Source organism: Rhea americana, unplaced genomic scaffold (genome assembly GCF_003343005.1).
Source record: "Rhea americana isolate MKP2758 unplaced genomic scaffold, rheAme1 scaffold_42, whole genome shotgun sequence".
In the NCBI taxonomy this organism is placed as follows: domain Eukaryota; kingdom Metazoa; phylum Chordata; class Aves; order Rheiformes; family Rheidae; genus Rhea; species Rhea americana.
Window position 1 is genome coordinate 4,968,255 of NW_028186557.1, and position 21,148 is coordinate 4,989,402.

A 21,148-nucleotide genomic window follows, 5' to 3' on the forward strand; every position below is an offset into this window, starting at 1 on the left:
GCGCTGCGGGGGCTCCCGGGGTTCGCCGGGCTGTTGCCGCTCCGTCCGAGCGCGGAGCCGGCCAGGCTGCTCAGCCTCGCCAGAACAGGCAGGGAAAGCAGAAAAATAACCCAAAAATACCCACAGACGTAACGCGCGCTGTATCCCCTTTTCGCAGGGAGCTCGCGGGACTCCCTGTGCTGGGGCTGGCGGGTTGTTCAGCACACGCGTCGTTAAAAAACAAACAAACAAACAAAAATAAATAAAGCAGACCTCAGGAATAGGCGTGATTCTTCCAGATAATCCTCCTCCCCTAGGCAAATCCAGGGTTTTGCAGTGCTCCAGGTGGGTACGAAGAGGTCRGGGACAGGTTGGGGATCACATGCAGTTTTCATAGCTCTGACTCACCCAATAAGGGATAGAAACCTGTTACTTAAAAATAATAATAAAAAAATCCTTGGATCCTGCAGTTCCCCCATCTTTCACTTAATCAGGTGCAGTTGTGAGCAGACTGCTCTGTTTTGGTGTAATCAACAAACTGGGAACAGCTTCAGACTGTCGGGATCAAAAATAAAAGGCTGTATAGTAGGATATCTGAAAAAAAGCACTTCTGTTATCAGCAGCACGTGGTGTACCAGTAGGCTCCCAAATCATTAAACAAAATGAAGAAAGTATGTGAGAAAGCATCACCTTTCCTTTCTATCCATATAAATACCCCTGATAGTGTGCCCTTCTTAGGATTATGAAAATATTCCACATCAGTTAATCACACGCCTTCTTGCTCCTTTTCACAAGGACTTAGCTCCGCAGGAGGGCTGCTAAATTAGTATTATGTCGATAAACAAATGTTCTCATTATATGATTCAGATGCTGATCACTGCTCTGTAGCTCATTTTCAACTGTGAGGCTGGCTCGAGTTTACAGCACTGTCTCAAGAATAGCTCTAATTTTTGGCTGATATATCTGTACCACTTCTTTTTTTGTAGCTTCATTAACAGCTGCTAAGAGTGATTTTGGGAAGGTGGTGAACAGTGTGTTGTATGTTAGGGTCCTTACACCAAACACACTTAGCATCCTTGAACCAAATATAAGAATAGCCAAGGAAACAACTGTTCCTTTCTTACTACCCAGGTTCTCTGCAACAGATTCAGGCAATTACTTGCTAAGTTACTAAAGGCATTTTCCTGCCACGAACTTTTCCTTTGCGTGTTTGTGCAACAGAATCTGTATGATTGGACAGTGATGTGTGGTCTCCCATTTAAATAAATTTGACCTTTTTAAGCATAACAAAAACATAGAATGTCTGCTGACAGCTTGATCTGTAAAGTAATTCACGTGAATGGGCCCTCAAGTCTTGCCGAGTTTCATTCAAGTCAGTGGGACTTTGAGTGGGTGTAAAGGGTCAGCCAGAATGAGTCAACCTGCAGAACTGAGGCCTCAGTCTGCCACTTTTTGGATTTTCTTCTTTTTAAGTGAAAGATTGTCATAGAACCACAAACTGTATTTTAGTCTTTCTAAAATAGATGCAAAACTTGTATTTGTGTAAGACTGGTTGGGGTTATTTGCAGTTTCCATGAAAAAATGTTTCCAGAGTTTGGAACATAAACTCAAGTACTTTTGTTTGCTCTTTTCTTAACATTAAGATTTTGGCTTCACATCAGGCTTAATTTTAGAAATTTGGTTGTAGTCTTCATTATAGTGGAACCGCTGTCATTCTGGTATTAACCAACCCTTAAGGAGTTTTCTTACCCATTAGAAAAAAGCAACTATAAAGATGCGGAYGTAGCCAAAGCGCCAGAGGTAACAGCTTGTTGAAAATATCTCTTATCTGTTCATGTGAGTTGAGTTCAGCTTTTTCATGTTGCTGTTTTCATTCGAATCCTACTAAGTGTTTTAACTGCCATGTAACAGTTCATCTTGGGCTTGCACATCTACAGGACATTTAAGCTGTATTTCTTAACTGCAGGAAGTATGGAGTTTCCTTCATTTTTTTTCTTCTTTTTCTTTCTTTCTTTTTTTTTTTTTTTTCTTTTCGGTCTCCGGACGTTGTGGTTGCATCTCTTGTGATCGTTCCATTATTCTGTTCCTCTACCAGCCTCCATTCTGGGCAGCCTCCCTGTTCTCAAAATTTCTCCAGGCTTTGTTTCTCCTACTACTCAAAGCTTTCTCAAGCAAGCAGTACAGTTCTTTGAAAACAGAGCTACTATATAACAACTTCATATTCATGAATTAAATAGTGTTAACATAAATGTGCTWGTTTGCAGCAGGAAAACAACAGGTGTTGTTCTTTTGAAGATAATGGTACAATTTATTTTTGAAACTACTTGAAATGTTTTATCTGCATTTTATAATTAATACTGGCAATGACTGACATTAGGGTGAGGGAGAAATGGTCTTTCTTTGGGTATCTCGATGCATCTGAAGTCAGTTTTCATTTTTTCTTCATTGTAGGCAACTGTGAATCTTTCTTGCAATTTGAGCATAGAGATGGAGAAATTCTTTTAAATGGTGACCACACACCACGGCAAAGTCGTTCAGGGATGGATGCAGTAAATGAACTAGACTTCAGTTTGTGTTTACTGTCATTATTTATTTATTTGTTTACTTTATGCCTTTTAGTAGTACCTGCATTAATTTTATATTGGCATGATGGTTAGTACTACCCAAGGCCAATAGGAGATGGCAAGGGTTTTTCTATGTATATTGGTTGTAAGCATGGTGTGAGAAATTCAGCTTCAGAATGGGGAATAGGTATGCCTGTACCTGCTGTTTGTCTTTTCAGTGTGTTAGTTTTCTTTTTTTTTTTTTTTTTTTTTTTTTTGAAGGGGGGGATTTGTCTGTCCTTTGTGGAAGTAAAGAAAGCGTGCATAAACCATTGTATCCAGTGGTGTTTTATGTTTAGAAATTTCTTGCGATTTTTTCTTCTAAGATGATAAACATATGTTCTGGCAGTAAGAATTACTTCAGATTTCTTTTTGGTGGATTGTTTTACGTGCTAATTGCTATAAAAACTACAGTAAGATTGAAGTTATGCCTGTCTGACAAAAATCATACCCTGTATCTGTGAGGAGGAGAAGGGGAGAGACTGAGGAGCTGTTAAGATTAATTACTGAAGTACAGCTACAATTAAGCATGAGTATTCTGGAAGTCCTCCAGTAAAGTGTTCACCACTGTTCTTTTCATTAGTGATGTGTTGTATAGTCAAGGTCAGGCCAGCTTCTTGATGTTGGTTTCTGTTGTGGAGACTTTTTTTTTTTTTCTCTCTCCCAGGGAGTTTACTCCAGCCTGTCACACGCGTAAATTGTCGGCGTATGTTTTGTAAGCATGCTGGGTTGCTTCACCTTACATGTTTGCAGATGGCAAAGGCCAAGGACAATACAGTTGTGATGTCTAAGCCTGTCTGATTTCCCTACATTACAGTTTACGATTAGCAACAGGGACTTTTTGTGGCATGGGATTTTACTGTAGCCAACAGATAAATATATAGATAAATAGTAATGCAAAAGTAGTAATAGTAATGGATTCAGCTATTTCTATCCTCAGCTCCTTCGGCATTAATCAGTTTCTATAGATTAGGAAGTGCTTCTTCCTGGATACTTCTCCCTAATTATGAACGTGCCAGGTGCCAGGAAATAAGCCAGGTGACCACAGAAAATCTAAGGTTAGTGTGATAAGTTTGAGGATAAAGAAATATTTAATGCATAATTTAAGATACTAAGTTCTGTACTTCTCTCACTGTACGTTTTAGGGGAATATCCGTAATAGTTCATCCAAAGCCACATCTGTTTCTTGCTAAATTGAAAGACTGTAGATTATAGAGGAAAAATTAGTTATATGATGCAGTGCGATTAAAACTAGAGCTATGTAGAGAAATGGAAATGTTTGCTTCAGAGAAACCTGCTGAAGAAGTTTGTAGGAGCTGTTTGACATAGTTGCTGAAGTGTGTGGTAAGTTGTAATTTTTGCAGGCTTTCACAAATGTTTTTATCTTCCCTCACTGGTAAGAATTCAATGGAGTTTCAGAGACCTGACACATCATTCRACTTCTCCCTGACGTGACAGGCGTGATTTGGGTAGGTGGGTTCGGTGGGACTCCACGCCTATTAACCCAGCTTTAAAAACCAGAATTGCCAAGTTATCACAGCTCTCCTCGTGTGACTGCTGAGCGTTGTGTTTCTTGACCAAGCTATTTTCGGCGGTAGCCGAAGGTCAGAGGCACAGTCGGCGTGCGTTGCTCCGCGGTAGGCGCGAGTCTAGTACCGCCCGCTTCGCGTGATTCCCACGATGGCTGGCGGGGTGAGGACGCGCAGGAGGAACGAATGTGCCGGCCTGAGCAGCTGCACTCCAGCTGCACCACGTTCCTCAGGCTCACGCGTTGCCTCCGGCTTTCGTCCCGGCCCCCGCGTTAGGACTGTGTAACGTTTCAGAAGGAAAGCAGACGTTTTGGGTTGACTAAGAAGGCAGGAGCCGGAAGTTGTGTTGTCACACAGCTTTAGTGCTGTTGCCGTCTCGGAAGGGTGGTCACGCTTTGTAAACCCGGAGTTAGTCTCCACGCTTTCAGATTTCAGCGCTTCAGGGAAAGGAATGAAACATCCTTGAGTTTTACCTGAAATCAAACCCAGAGAGTTGACCAGAGAGAGAGACGCCAGGTGCCATCCCGTCAAGGCTTACTGTATAATTCTTTCCAAAGAAAAGCTTAAATAGCTGTGAAATGAAGGAGTTGGTTGTATGTGAAATGTTAGGCTGCTGCTAAAATGCGAACATAAATTCTGTGTTTCAGAGGGACGTATAATGAATTCTTTTTCCGTACCTGGACTAACCGACTAACCCCTAGACACGCTTCCGAGGTGTGGGTCGGGATGGTAGTGTGATGTGGCAGGCGCGACGGAAAATTGAGAAGCTATGTCCTGTCAGAACACAAAGTGCATCTGCATGTTTTTTAATATCGTCTGACACTCTTGGCTGTCTCTCTTGCTGTCTACCTCATACAGTTAGCTTTGCGACTTTATGCTATGATGTACGTCTGCAGGTTGTTTGTACACTACTTTCTTTAAGTGTTTCTCGATGCATTCTGGAACRTGGAGGTGAACAGGGCACAGCTGTTTCGTATTCAGAGGATGACAACACAGAATGATGAATCTAAAAAATTTCTCCTCTGATCAGGTCTTTGCGGTTCCCATACCCCAGACATCCAGGGAAGCAGGGCTGAAGCCAACATTTGGGTCATGGATTTGTGATGGCTACAAGTGCCTAGTAAAAATAAGTAGCAGACAGCACAAGTTATTACTGTGTCTGATATTAGCGAGATTTGTATGTAATGTAAAAGTATTGAAGGATTATTGTCTGGTTTGGAATCAATAGCAAATAAAAGTGTCAGACACTACCAGGTTAGAGGGGACAAGATACAGGGCATAGCKTATGAAAACCTGCATTTCTCAGTACCAGACTGGATTAAATTAATACCAGTGTAGCCTGTGAAATGGCACGATTCAGAATGTGCAGTATACAGACACAGTACTGCTGATGTTTCCAATGACTAATTTTTTTTTTAGTGTACATTTTACTTAACACTCTGAAATATTGGTATTGCTAAGCTGTACGTTTTTAGAAATAGCAAGTAGTGAAGGATAACGTTAACAAGTTTTGATAATACAATAAGCTGGTATTTCCTCAGTTCAGAGGTTTTGTACTATTCTGGTGAGAGAGACATGCTCTAGAATTCTGCAAGGATTTTATACATTTAAGTATTATTTCCAAAGATTAAGACAAATTTGTGAGATTTAGAGAATCCCACAAGCTTCAGTCTTTTTTTTACTGTTTTAGATAACTTAAAATGCAGTATTGTGCAAAATAATCAATGTCAACATTTAATCTCTTCCAGGTTTTCCGACAAGAAAGAAAGGCTGATGCATCTTAAAACCAAACAGAGAGAATTCCAAAAACAGTAAGTTGAATCAATAAATGAAAATAAACTATGAAGAATTCTCAAAAAAAAAAAAAAAAGTTTTAATGCACTGTTGTTAGACATAAATGTAATCCCGATAGTCAGATAACTTTCAGTTATGTTTCCTCCTCTAGTGTTTTGAAGGCTATGGAAGGGAAAGAGATAACTGATCAGCTGGTGAGTTATTCAAAGCGCTTCAAAGTTTTTAAACTCTGAATTCCTAATCTCCTAGATTAAAGTTACTTTTTACCTTGGGAGCATTGTATGGCTTTACCAAATAGCCTATTGTAATGAAACTGAAATTGAGTTCTACAGGCAGTKTGTTCCAAACCACCAGTATGTTTCACTTATTTTTTCAGTAACTTTTTATATTAAGTGACGTTGTAGTAAGCATTCGGTTTATTTGTGGCATTCATCTATGCACAGAGCAGTATAAGAAATATTTGTTTATTGATCTGATCCAATTAAGAATATCCTGCTGCTTTTGCACTATAGCTGCTGGCTTTGCTGTTAATCTAGAGCTGCAGTTAATCATTAGTCAGTGTGTTTGAAATTGTTTGTACCCTAGAATTGCTGAACATTCTTTTTCAGAGATGGAAAATAATGTCTTGCAAGATGAGGATTGAGCAGCTGAAACAGACCATTTGCAAAGAAAATGATGAAATGACAAGACGTGAGTAATGCTGTACTTTTCTGATATGTAAAATCTCTGTGCCTTGAAGAGTAAAATATCAATTGATGTGCCTTTGAATGTCAGTTTTAAAAATGATGCATTTCCAAACTGTTATTTCTTAAATCAGTTTGCAGGCAGATCAGTGAGTGATTTTAATCGTTTTACACTTGGGTTCTAATTAACAAACAGTATATATATTATTCAGATGAATGTAGATCATTTTGCAACAGCTTAAAAGGTAAAGGCTTAGCAGCCTATGACTTCAGCTTTGTTCTTGTAGTTGGTTTTCTTCAATGTAGTGTTTCTGATCACTTCCTTTTGATAAAGAGAGGTAAACAGCTCTGCAACTAATACRAATTTCATCTAACTGATGAATTTTAACCCACATCTTTTCAGGAAACCTAAAAACCCTACTTCAGCAAGATTCTCACTGAAATACAGCATAGGCTGGTGAGTTGCTGTCGCTCAGCAGCTTTAGCTTTGAAACTCATTAAGTATTTTACATACATGAGAGATTTGTAGTGTCATCTTTCGGAAGAGAATATGCAGCACTCCGTACAGTCTGCACACAAAGGAAAGACAGGAAGCATATTAAGACACATATTGACCGAATCAGGAGCATTATAACGTCTTGAAATTTGGAAGARGGTGGACTAGATGATCTCCAGAGGTCCCTTTCAACCTTACTGATTCTATGATACAGCTGAGAATGTTTATAAAGAAATAGCACAAGCTTGCAGCTATAACTTCAAAAAAGTTGAGGTGCAAAATGACTTTCAATTAATGAGGAACATGGATAGTAATGGTAAGAAATACATAATAAGAGTGAGATGAAGGAGTAGGTGAGCCTGCTAGTTAACAGAAAAGACAGCAAATAACAGTTAATGCAGAGAAGTCAGAAATACTCAATGCTTTCTTTGCTTCATTTTCACACAAAGAAAATGTGATCAGGTGCTTAACTAGGTTAAATTTTACATGATGGGAGGACTGCAGGCCGAGGAAGGAAAACAGCCAGTTAAATATTATTTTGATTATGTCAGCAGGGCCTTGTGAGATTAACCTTAGAGTACTTAAGGAGCAAGCTGTGTGTGGAACGCTTGATCTCATGAGGGAGAGAGGCTATCCCAGGAAACAGTGAAAACAGCATCTGTTTTCAAAGGGTAGAGGAAGGGAGAACCTTAAACCGATGGCACAGTCATCTTAATATAAACCTCTGATCACCTTGCAGGTACCTAGAAGATAAGATAATTAAAAATAGATGTCACTGTTAAGAATAGGTCTTGTGAAATCAATCCCCTTCTCTAGGCAGTCAAGTGGTCCAGTGAAGGAGGAAGCAGAAGGTGCAACATGGCTTTGGAGACTCTCCAAAACTGCCTTACAGGCAAGCAAAGAAATATGCTCTGGGTGTAATCACTGCAAGGTTGACACAAATGTCTAGAAAGGCTGCATTCAAGGAGTGGTGATACTTGTCAAATTGAAGAGGCGAGACAGGTGGAGCTCAGCAGGAACTTGTCCTTAGCTCAGCTTTGCTCCGTGTTTTTCATAATAGCTTGCGTGATAGAATAGAAAGTGGTATGGTTGAAGCCAAGGTGGATGATAATACGATTTCTGTGGAAGACAGGATCAAATTCTAGATCATGCAGATGAATTGACAGAATCATCTGAAAACAACAAAGTTCAGGTGCAGATTGTTCAGGAAAGAGAAACATATAAACACAAAGTGGGGAAAGCTGGTAAGATTTGACAGGAAAGGCTCTGAGAAGTTGCAAATTAAATATAATTTATCAGTGTAACACTGCTGAAGAAAGGCTCAGATCTCTTTCTGAGTTATACTAASACAAGCATTGCATCTAAAACAGAAGCTTATCCTGCCGTTCCTGGCACTGGTGATACTTCAGTGGGAGTCTGTAGTCCAGTTGGAGCAATTGAAGAAAGATACAAGTCAACAGGAGAAAGTCTAGAAGAAAATATTAGGAATATATTAAAAAAAAAAAAGCAACGATTAACACAATTGATGTTTGTTTGGTTTAGAAAAGAGGAAGCTGAGGAAAAGCAGCTTTTCAGTAGGTTGAAGATTATTATGAAGGGGGTAATAATTGCCTGTTCTCTTTAGCCAGTGAAGAAAGGACAAGAGGAAATTAGTGTGACTTTGAGTGAGGAATTTAATCACCTTTTCCCAAAATCCAGCTTTGACAGAGGAAAAATGATGTGACTAACTATGTAGTGATGTGGAGCTTCCTCACTGGAGGTTTCTAAAGAGTTGGGCAAGTGTATTGTGAATGRTGAAGATATATTTAAGCTTCTGCAGGGGAGGGAAGTGAAGGGGAGTTCCTGTACATTTCTGTTATTCTGTGAAATGTATTAATACACAAATGCTTTTAATCTGCAGCTGCTTTTACTAATCATTGATTCACAGAGAAGCTACTTAGATTTAACCCATGAACTGACATAGCTATTGCCTCACCAAGCTGTCATCTCATTAGCTCAGTTACCCAAAAACTACTCTTGCAGATAAACCCGAGATGAACTCTTGCAACAAGAAGTCAGTAGATCAGGAATCCAGCATGGTTCTCTTAGAAAAGAGACCATATTAGAAAATATGAATAGGTTATTTCTTTTCTTTTGAATATGACAGAGTTTAGTTTTCTGAAATAAAAACATTTCTAGAATATTGGGCTCCTACTTATGCATTTGACCCTCTTAGATATCTCAATAATTGGTACTTCTTAAAAGATTTTAGAATGTATGTGATTGCCTTCTATCTGCAAAAAACAATTCAAGGAGACAATTCTGAAAATAATCAGGCATTGCTCTATAGTGGGCACAGAGGAGTGTACATGTGCTCACATTTATCAGGCAATGTAAATGTTTGRGAGATAGTGGTACCTGAAAGAGTTCTGGGGACAAATTTTCAATCAAAGCAGCAGCATGTCTGGAGTGTTCTCTTCTGCTTTTCATTGCTGTTGGCCCTGCAGAAAAGAAAGTTGCACTCAACAGGAAAAAAAAAGTAGCCTCTGCCAGTCAAAATCAGAGCTAGCTGGCTGAACGTGGCTGGGCACACATCAGGGGATGGGAATCACTCTTGGATCCGTTCTTCAGATGTAGCTCTCATTTTGTGAAATCCAGCTGTCTAAATATGTTGGTTAGGGCAGCTGTTGTTCCTTAGATGTCTTCTTGATTTTAACAGTATAAAATTTAGCTTCTTTCAATAGCAGATGCTATGGAGCATCCTTATTGCAGCTCTGATCTTATGTGCCATGCAATCAAAACCTTTCAGTAAAACAATGTCAGAGYTTAGTGCATCCCTTCTGTGCAGGGGAACTTCTTGATTCCAGGAATCAAGATCCCACTTCTTGATTACAGGAAAGTGATAGTCTGTCTTGGTGCGATGGAACCTGACTAATACTGTTTCTGTTCAGTCATAAAGACTGAAACTAGATGACTAGTAGATTGGGACTCTCATTCAAGCTAGAGTATGTAAAGATTTCTAGACGTGTTTGGAGATAGCACAGAAAAATAATTCTTAAACACTTTGGAAAGACAGGGATGGTTAACCCACTCTGTCCAGTACCCTCTGTTTGTGGAAGCTTTATTGCAGTGACTTACGTAGTGGACAAATCAGCAGGTACTCTTGAAGGGTATTCTTCCAAGCCCTTGTGTGCCTAATGCATGGAGTAAATTCAGGCAGTTGCTGTCAGTCAGACTTTCAGTGCAGGAGTGCATTTGTCATTTTGTGACTGGGAAGGGATGTGGTCGATATTCCCTTGTGGTGGTAAGAAGGTGCACTCTTGGGATCCAAGTGCTTTAAGAGCACATACATGACTGCGAAGCTTAAGTAACATAYGCTAAAACAAGCTGTGGTGCCAGGAATTGTGAATCAAGATGCTACCCGCATTGATTTTGGCTGCAAGCAATGCATGCCTTTTTGACCTAGTAGGCAGATAAGAACATTCAAGCTATTTCTGTCATGATGATTACCCCTAGAAGTTTAATTAAACTATGAAGTCTTGGCTTTTCTGCTTCAAATCCAAAACCAGCTGCATAGAAGATATGGAAAAGCTAATCACAATTTCAGTCTCTGTGTAGATCTTCAGAAAAGATTAAAAAGTATCACTTAGCAGTTGGAAACTGTTTATAGTGAAGCAGGATTTTTTTTTAAGCTGCTATAGATCTTGTTTTCTGTAAGTGTTAATAAAGCTTTTCTCAAGCTTACCACAAGTACATCACAGCTCCTTTTTCAAGGCTAACATCTGCTGCTGTTTTCACAGACACAGAGGGGCTTCTGAGAATTAAAGAGGAGAACCAGAAGCATTATCGCAGAGCTCAGCGTCATCAGGAGAAGAAGGAAAAGATCCAGAGGCATAACCGCAGGTTGGGAGACTTGGTAGAGAAAAAAACCTATGACTTGAAAACCCAGCATGAACATCTGGCAAATCTTCGYCGGACACATATCCTGGAGCTAACTTCAGTCATATTTCCCATTGAAGAAGTAAAGACAAGCATGAGGTACAGAAGGCTTATCCTTTTGGATTCATTTTGCTTACCTTTAGACACCCAGAAGTGAGTCACAAAAGTCTAAGCTAGATACTCTGGCTCCCTTTGCATCTATGGAGAGGAGGAGATGCTTCCCAAAGGCATCCTTCCCGAAGACAGAGATCCAGAATAGAAGGATCTGGAGATACTGGTATTTCCCCACTGAGGGATCTGAGGCACGTGTCCAACATTAAGCTCTCTTAAAATAGGTAATTAATCCCAGAACAACRTAAAATAGTTTCGTTAACAAGGAGTTTTGCAGGAGTGTTTGTACAAACATTTAATTCTCTGAAGTGCAGCTGGGTATGTTGCTGATTATATTTTTAAAACTTCTTTTAAAACCCTCTGTTATTCTTTGGGTGCTACAGAGATCCTGCAGATGTGTCTTCTGAGAGTGACAATGCTATGACCTCTAGCACTGTGAGTAAGCTCGCGGAAGCCAGGAGAACCACTTATCTCTCTGGAAGATGGGTGTGTGATGACCACAACGGAGACACCAGCATTGGTATCACAGGCCCTTGGATAACTCTTCCTAATAATGGAGACTATTCAGCATATTACAATTGGGTGGAAGAGAAGAAAACTACACAAGGACCAGGTAAGAAGCAAGGTCTCGTTAGGCATCCAGGATATGCCAGAAGGCATAGAAGTTGTGGCCTTGGATGCCAGCAGAAGTTTTGGGGACTGGTAGCTCAGTCCATTTGCTCTCAGGTGGATGAGCCCAAGTTAGAAATAAGGAAATGGCAAGAAATGGATCAGTCCATTGAAAACCTCTTTTGCAGGAAAAGCTCACTGGGCCGATGTAATAGAGAAATAAAGTCAATTATTCACAGCTTTGACATGGTTCACATGCCATAGATTTAACAGGAATTCCAAGAATTACTATTTTCTACTGGCTTCTGACAGACTTAACTGTAAATGATTACTGAATTCAGGCAGTTCTCAATACTGACAAGTGACATTTCCAGAGTAGACTTTAGTAACACATTAACACACCCACTGAGGCTTCATGTAAAATGAGACTTTCGTGATGCATTTATTTCTTTTAGATATGGAACATAATAACCCTGCTTATACCATCAGTGCTGCATTGTGCTATGCAACTCAGCTCGTTAACACTTTGTCTCTCATACTTGATGTAAATCTTCCGAAGAAGCTCTGTAACAGGCAAGTAATTGCAAGCCTATAAGATGATGATTCAGGGACCRGTTTTGACTAATCTTGATTTGATTTGGTTTTGTGAACATGTCATTATTTGAAACAACTTYTATGATAATGGTTGATGGCTCATGGCTCTCTCTGCTGTTTAATTTTGGGGAGAGGGCTAGTAGAATTTTAGATAACAGTTGATAGTCCCTCCCGCCTCTTTATCTCCTGAGAGCCTAGAGCAACCACCATCATTCAGAATGACAATTTATTAATAAATATATTCAGCCTGCTCAGATTGGGAATGAAATATGACAGTGCATGAAAAGCACTTTTCTTTTTATGAGATACTACTGTGCTTTACAAAAATCCCAGCCTAGTTCAGCAACTCCTAGTCATCTTGAATAGCTCCACTACATATATGATCTAATAGCAATCGTTAAGAGCTGTAGAACAAGGCTTTATAATATGACAGCAATGTAATTCTCTTTCGAGTAGAACACCAGTAGGGAACATAGCTGACTGCCAGGCATATGGGAGTGTATCATGTAAACTCCAGTTGTGATGAAAAAAATTAGGTTTTTAATGTTTATATAGAACAGATGGGATCTATACAGAAGTATTGAGGAAACTGTGGGCTTGGTTAGTTTTTCAGGGGTCTCAGCTCTGCTGCTAAGGTTCAAGTGCTTAATACAATGGTTGCCTAAGTGAGGGCACAGAAGTTGTATGGGGTGACTGTAGTTTTTTTTATCTTATGATTTGGGTGCTCAGTCTTTGCRGAAGGAAAAGATTTGGAACAGGATATGAACTGAAATTTAAAAGGAGAGCCAAAATAGTTTGGCTGCAACAGACCTTTTGAATCTGCATACTGTTCACACTGCTTGCCTCGTTGACACTAATGAGACTAGGCCAAGCAGGGCTTGTTGGGGAAATGCTGACGATCTTGCAGGGTGAAAAACACTGATCTCCGGAGCACGCTAAAACTGACTGTACAATTTAAACAAGTGCTTACTATGAGAATGTTTACTTCACGATGTGTCAAGAAAGCAGGATACAGAATGCTGATGTCCCCAGTCAGTGCATTTTCATAGTATTTTACTTTGTGTGTGTGTGTGTGCGCGCGCGTGCGGTCTTTTCAACAGCGAGTTCTGCGGAGAGAATCTCAGCAGACACAGGTTCACACGGGCAGTGAAGAAGCTGAATGCTAATATCCTTCACCTTTGTTTCTCTCAGGTAGGATGAATGCACATTTGCATTCTTTAAATAGCTTTTAAAATGTCAGCTCTGACTGCAGTCTCCTCCAGTAACTGATGATGTCTTTTTCTTGCTTTCCCCTTGGTAGCATGTAAATTTAGATCTGTTGCACCCACTGCACACGCTCAGGAACCTTATGTACCTGGTCAGCCCAGACACTGAGAACTTGGGCAGGTAAGAGGAGCGGTTACCAGTGCACATGTGACTGCACTGCTTTTGCCTTGTTATTTATGCGAGAAATTCTCCCCCTTTGCTGCACCTATGGATGAGTCCTCCTTAGCACATCAGAAATCAGACTGCAAAGAGCCTGAGCTAAACTGAAATGAGACGCATGCTTTAAACACAGATTAATTATCTGTAAGAATAGGAGATTCTCCACTTCCTGATGTCTCCCAGTCAAGGCTCAATGAGTGTCTGGAATGGATGCTTTCATCACGCAGAAGTTACTGGGCTTAGGACAGGGGGAATTTGGTGGAATTTGATGGCCTTTGATATAATAGGAGGTCACAACAGATGATCTAATGGTCCCTTTAAATCTGATGACTCTCTTCTGACATTGCCTTGTTGAGCAAAATGCTTTGCCAGAAGGCAGTGTTCCCATTACTTTTTGTATTATGAAAGAGAAGTGTTTAATTTCTCAACTGCCTGCAAAGTTTGCAGTGATCAGCTGTCTTTATTTTACTTTGGGTATCTAGATTTGTAGTTGCCCGATAGTTTCATTTATAAGGTTCTGTTTTCAGATACATCTAACATTAGCAAGCTTTTGTTGTTTGGATTAAAATTTTCTATCCTAAATGGCTACTTCAGGCTTCTTTCCCAAACTTTTTATCCATATTAAATTCTTGCTCCTGTTCCACTGAGGATCTGTAGGAACTTTGTGCTTTGGAATGAAATTTGGCAGGGATTCTGCTTGCTGTAGGAGATAAACCTTTCACTGACTCTGTGAAAATCTGTCTGTCTTTGACTTTGGGATTATGGACCACTGAAACTGTTTGCAGATGCTCAGCGAAGACTTTTTTAGATTTTTGAGTCCGAGGTCCCCGTATTCTAGTGCAAGGCTGCGGGACTGGGCAGGATGCAATCGCGTCTCCTACCAGGCAGCGGCAGCAAAGAACTCACACGGTCACAGAACAGCTGAGGTTGGCAGGGGCCTCTGGAGCTCGTTTAGTCCGACTCCCCTCTCAAAGCAGGTTATTCAGGATCATGCCGTGGCACGTTTTGAKTATCTCAAGTGATGAGGACTCCACAACCTCATTGAGCAGCCTCTTCCTGTGTTTGACCACCCTCACAGTAAAGAAAAGAGATTTTTTTTTCTTTGCGTTTAAGTGCTTTCGGTTCTCTCTCTACTTGGCCCTTGGGCAGCCTGCAGCGTACCCCGCCTCCCAGCTGAAGGGGGACGCAGCATGCCTGTGCGCCCGCGCTCTTCCCTCATCAGCAGAGAGACGTGAGGCTSTCAGTGGAAACGTGTCCGCCTGCAAACATCTTGCTGCATCTCGCAGAGAGGTATAGCAAAGGCACGCAACAGCTAACTGAGTGCTGGCTGAAGGTGGGTTCCACTAGCCCAATCTTGCTTACGGGGAAGTGCTGCTGTGGGTAGTCTCCACTAGTGGATTCTGCCAACCYAGCTCTGTAAGTTGTGAACTGCACCCTTCGCCTTGCTGACGGAGCTGCAGCAGTCTTGGCATGGCCAGAGCTCATTTTAAAAATAAAAGCTGTTCTRCATCAAGCTGAGATTTCCACTAGTGGAACTGTGAGTTATTATCAATAGCTTGTCTGTGTGTGACTATCCACTGCCAAAGTAAAACAGCTCTTCCGCCGTTCCTGCTCAGTGAATTGGAACCCAGCTATCACTTCCTTGGCCAACTGTTTTCATTTTACCATTGTCATAATACAGTTATCTCTGCAGACAGTGAATTTCTCCTTGCCAACTGATAAACACAAAGGTTTTGATTACTACAGGCATCACACACACACACACACACACACCAGGCTGCTTTGGCATGCCTGGGACTCATACCATGGAGTGACATTCCCTCTCTCGCATTGTTCCAGAAAGACTGACAGCATTGTGTCCCTGTTCACAGGTCCGGGCCTTTTGAAATCAGTGCTGATCTTGAAGACTCCATGGAGTTTGTGGATCCCAGTGCCACTGGTGAAACAGATGAGAGCGGAGATGAGCACGTCAGTGATGAAGAGACAGATCTAGGGACAGACTGGGAGAATCTGCCAAGCCCTAGGTTCTGCGATATCCCCTCGCAGCAGGTGGAGATGCTACAGAGTCAGAGTACGCAGGTATCTCAGCCCATTGCCAGCAGCAGCGCTGGTGGGATGATCTCTTCTGCTGCTGCGTCAGTGACCTCGTGGTTTAAAGCATACACTGGACATCGTTAACAAGCGTGAGAAAAGGATCATAGGATTTGTGGAAGGAATCCCTCCCTGACAATACTGTAGTAAACCTTACGTATTCAGTTAAGTAGTGCCTGGAACAAAGAAAAGGTCAGACTTTTAATTTTGTAAACCAGAAAAACCTTTTTATTTACCCAAGATGACTGTGACAGTACCATTTTGTAAATTAGTTAGCAACATACTTCTGACTGATTCTACGATGGCACTTGGTGTCTTGGTTCTGTCTGCATTGTTGCGTATTGAAGAAAAAAGGACCCAGCAGCCTCCAGCTCTACCTTCTAAAGAAGAAACAGATTTTGGAGTATTTGGATCAGAATGAGTACAGGAAGAAGGCCGCTCAATATTCAGTCTGGACAGTGGTGCAAATGCAGTTCACATTTTCTCAACTCCTTACAGGGTTTTGTTTGTGTATGTTTTAAATGTCTTGCATAATGCAAAACTGCATATTTCTAAATTTTTTTCATTCAGGACATGAAAATTATGCATTTTTAACATGTTTTCTAATCTCCGTTGCCATATTTTTAATACAAAGAATCAGCATGGACAGGAATTCACACAGTAAATTGCTCGTTTTAATTTGGTTGTGGGTCTTTACCCAGTTTTGCAATAGAAAACTGGTTTGTTTCATGCTGTTTCCACTGATAGGTAGTCTAGAAGTTTCATGTTGTGCTGTCCAAAGCACACGCAGGCTCTTTACTCTTAATATCATACACCAAAGAAACACTGGACGTTCTCTTAGCTAGACCCACATTTGATGCCGATACAGAAGGATTGCGTTGTTGCAATAATATTCGTCAGTTAGAGCACCACGTTGCCACTTTTTATTACAAAACCTCATTTCCAGCTAGTTTAATGAAATCACTTGTTCTCCACACTACATACATTTTAAACCCTATTCTATTTTATGTTTATGGTGGGTTTTTTTCCCTCTTGTTTACCTAATGCCAAGAAGTTGATTTCATTTCACTGCAGAAATGCTCTCAGCGCAGTTGGCTTTCTTGTAAAACTGCAGGAGGTGTGATGCTGACAGATGCGTTCGTTAACAAGTGCTCCTCCGCTTCCTCTGCCTTTCGGTATGTATTACTTAAGGACAGGTTTGCTCAGTGAGGCTTCCAATGTATGGTTTACATTTTATAGTTGGAACRTTTTACTTCTCCATGGGGTAAACTAATGTAAAAGCACCCTCCCATCCCTCCAAGATGGAAGATTTCTGCCTCTTTTCCCTGCACGTTTTCTAGGGGCGACAGCTTGCGGCGCGGAGCGCTGCGAGGCTGCAGCGAGTGACGCGTGAGCCGCCTCCCTGGTGTCGGCAGYGTCCTCGGGCACGTTCAGGTGCCGGCCCTGGGGCCAGCTTGCCCCGCGCCGCCTTGACCCGACGTGGGCTCCCTTCAGGGCCCAGCAGCGCTGCCTCCTGGCTCCGCCAAGGAGCGGTTGCAAAGGCGGTTTGCGTTACTAACGCTTGTGTACGCCAGGGTGCCGGTCAAATACGGCCTCTCGCGGCCCCCCCACCGCCGGTCTCTGTGGCAGCTCTTCCTCTTTGGCCTTGGGGATGGAGATTCGGTGTCAGTAGGGTTTCTTCTTTCTTTCTTTTTTCTTTCTTTAAACCAAAGACCCTTAACTCCACACTAACAGCGTGTATGTTGTTAGATGAAGACATCCTCAGTCCTACAACTGTTTTGGTCTAAATCCAATAGTTCAGTTTGTTTTGGGAAACAAGACAGTTAAGAGAATAGCCAAGACTGCTCTACTACTGCAGGCTGAGCGGGGACTGCGCCCCTGCCCCCCGACCCGAGGGCTCTCCCCGGGGACGGGGACCGTAGCCTTCGGTCACCGTTCAGTTAACCGCACTTTACTTAGTTGCAGCTATCGGATTCTTTGCAGTTCTGAGCAACCAGCACATACTCACGAGTACTGTATATTGCGCTCTTAGCATCCTACAGCCCTTTTTGGTTCCCATTTATTTTGCACTGGACTCCACTATCTAATGTTTTTTTCCAAGTACATTTCAGTCGCTCTTTCATTGCGTCTTTGTGCTACTTAAAACCCCTAGAGGCCAGGCCATGATTCAGTTTTGTACGCTATCATTTTCTTTATAAAAATAACGCTTTTTTTTAAGCCATATTAACTTCATGACTATCATGTTTTCCGAATAATTTATTTGCAACCATGTGATATTCTGAAAGTGCACAAAGGCAGTGCAAGGGTGTTAAAATGCATCGGGATAGGTCCTTTCAAGAAACGTTTTTGTAACAGAGTACAGTTTGTGGTTTTTTTTAAAAGTGTTTTTGCACATGTGTAGCTAAAGAAAAAATAACGTGTGTGTCCAAAACTTGAGTGCAATTGACAGGATTAGTTTTATAGGTTGTTTTTTGGGGGGAGGGAGGGAGGGAGGGAAAGAACATCCGTAATTATAGATATTTGAAGACAGCCAGCTGAGAGTTTACAAAACAATTTGCGTAGCGTGAATGCAGGAATTTCAACTTAGGCCATGACTTTTGTCTGTGACCAGTGATCTGCTGTGGCAAATCTGAGCTGCCAGGGGCGGGCCTGATTTTGAGAGCCCATCCCTGTGCTGAAAATCAGGTGCCTTTGACGGGTCTCGGATGGGATATTTAACGGTTGCTAGTCACCTGCAAAAACTCTGGGCCTCTCTGCAACTTCYGAACTAGATGTAACTAAACACAAATGTTTTTTTTTTCCTAAATTTTATTGTATTATTGCAATAAATCTTTAACATAATTTTTTTTAAGTTGTATATTTATAGTTGTTACTCCTGTGTGGTTTTTTTTTTTAAACCTGCTGGGGAAAGTGCAGAAGAATTTCTAACCTCAGAGTGTCACGGGCATCCAGCCCTGTCACAGTCAACTGGAGCGAGAGCAGCTGGTGGTGAAGCACGCGGTCCTGATTTTACCGCTGCGCTGGTGCACGCGCGGGTACCGAAGCTGATTTTCCCGGGTAGGCTGGCTGCGGACTATGCGCTGCTGGGTGACTTTTTCTTATAGTGCCCGAGGCGGTCAACGGACGCGAGTTACTTGGGTAAGCGAGGGGCCACGCTGCTGTTTACGGGTCCTTTCAAGAGGCCGGGAGCGTGTGTTGTATGAGGCAGGTAACCACTAAGGTGAAGGAGTCTGGGGCTGCGCAAGGGAAAGAGCAGTTTGTTGGCAAAATCCCAGGCTCTGCCTGCTGGAGCTGGGTGGCCCTGGCAGCCTGGGCCTTACCGGCAGCTGGCAGTGAACGAAAAGCTTTGGGGGGGCGGGGGGGGAAACGGAGGACTGACAGCCCCCGATTGCCGCGCTCTGTGCTCCAAAGGGCAGGAGCAACAGCAGCCCGGGTCCCCGCAGCGCTCGGAGCCGAGGCGTTTGCTCCTGCCTAGGGAGCTCCATCAGCGGGCGGCTTCTTCCAGCGGCGGGTTGCAGCCGCGCTGTGCCGCGGGGCGCTCGGTCGTGCTGCAGGAAACGAGCCGGGGTCACTGAGAGCGAGCTGAGATCGGAGGCAGCGTTCAGCAGCTTCTCTTGGGAGAGGCTGGAGCAACGGTGGGACCCGGTGAGAGCCTGGCCCAGCACGGGTGGCGTTTTGCAGCAGTGTTCATCACAGGAGCCCGGGGAGTTTAGGGAAAACTGGAAGCTTATGAACAGTGGAAATGTTGTTAGTTTCTTCACAGACATATCTAGAAATTCAGCCCAGGCTCCAGCTCCTCCCAGGCAGGGAATTCAAGCACACAGCCCAAGCTTTATTTCTCATTTCCACTGAAAGCTGAATTTCCAAAATCCAACTCCATTAAAATATATATATATATATATTATATATATGTCGTCTTGAAAAAAATAAGTGCATGGTCATTAACCTTGGCATCTCCCTAAACAAGTTTTTGAAGAAACAAAGCTGCACTCAAATTTGGTGCTGGGAAGAAGGAAAAAAACAAACCAAAAAAAAAAAAAAAAAAAAAAACACATTGCAGGGCTCAGTATGGCTACATTCAAAACAGACAAATTCTGGCTGCAAAAGATTGTTCTGTAAACCAATTTTTAACATTAACGGTACGCAACAGGGATAGTTGCTGTCAATTGCACAGTAAATAAGTAAGTGATACGTAAAACATCCACCCAACATCCACCGTTACAGCTTGAGGGGAGGACAGGCTGTTCAGGGCACGGAGCAAGCAACCTCCTGCTCTTCAGGCTGTCTTTGCCTCTCTAAGGAACAAAAAGATCCCAGTGATATTTTAGTCTCACTTTTTCCCCTCTGGTAGCCTTATTCAACAAAGGTGACCAGAATCTCACACCCTGTTCCAAACAAAATGACCTCACTTAGCCCCTTATCTAGCTACAAAATATTTTCCTCTGCTGCTTCTATTTCAGCTTCGCAGGGACTTTCCTTACTGCTGTCAGCGTGGAGCGGTTTATCTCAAGTTTTCCAGAGGCTTGGGTGGGGGGCAGGAAAGCAGTTTCTTCCCTCTCTTAATTTAAATTCAGCCGAAGGCTTTTGAGCCCRATGGCTTTGGCAAGCAAGTTGTTTTTGCGGCTCTTCCCCGCACAGCCGCAGCTTGTGTCGCCCCGGCAGGGAACGAAGTCGGGCGTTCGCGAGGGATCCTGCTCTTCCTCTCGCTCCCCGCAGCTGCTGACGAGGCGCCCGCACCCTCCTCTTCCATTTCYAATTTCATTCCTCCCGGTTGTCATAACGTCTGCCGCACTGCAGGGGCGGCTGAGCGGCGCCCGGCGCCCAGGACGGCGGCGGTAGGTGCTGCGGGGAGCGCGGAGAGCATCTCCTTTCGATCTGGAGCAAGCAAGCGCCTCGATTTTATCAAAATCCAGTCCGGGGCAGTCAAGGGCTCTTGTTTCTCTTTCTCCCACGGAACTGCATTGTGAAGGGGGAGAATAAAATCACGTATCTCCAAAAGCGCTCTGTCCTCACCGCCGTTCTAAAATAAAGCGACGTACTCCATGCAAACCCAGCCTGGTTTTAGGTGAAGCACAGGGACRCGGGCGGCTCAGCCGGGCCGCAGCAGCCAGCAGCTTTCCTCTCTCCTCCCCGCGTTGCTGATCTTGCACCCGAGGTTAGAAAACAGGAAGAGCCAGCTGYGCCGTCCCATCCGCACACTGGGCCTTCTCCTCCGCGGAAGAGGGCTCACCGCTTCCCACAAGCTGCCTTCAAGTTTGCATGTCAGCAAAGGTCCCGCGGTGAACCCCGTGAGAAGGTGGCACCAGCTCTTCCTGC

At 42.7% G+C, this 21,148-nt stretch overlaps 1 protein-coding gene across 1 annotated transcript; it reads left to right on the forward strand.

Moving 5' to 3' along the window:
• The first annotated feature begins 4,262 nt into the window (after positions 1-4,262).
• On the forward strand, positions 4,263-18,695 carry ATG14 (autophagy related 14). Its single transcript, XM_085314978.1, has 11 exons — positions 4,263-4,274; positions 4,970-4,995; positions 5,860-5,922; positions 6,057-6,099; positions 6,514-6,595; positions 10,864-11,101; positions 11,497-11,726; positions 12,178-12,299; positions 13,421-13,507; positions 13,617-13,702; positions 15,613-18,695. The coding sequence occupies exons 1-11, from the start codon at positions 4,263-4,265 to the stop codon at positions 15,917-15,919; spliced, it is 1,296 nt and encodes a 431-aa protein (XP_085171104.1). The 3' UTR covers positions 15,920-18,695.
• Positions 18,696-21,148: the final 2,453 nt, after the last annotated feature.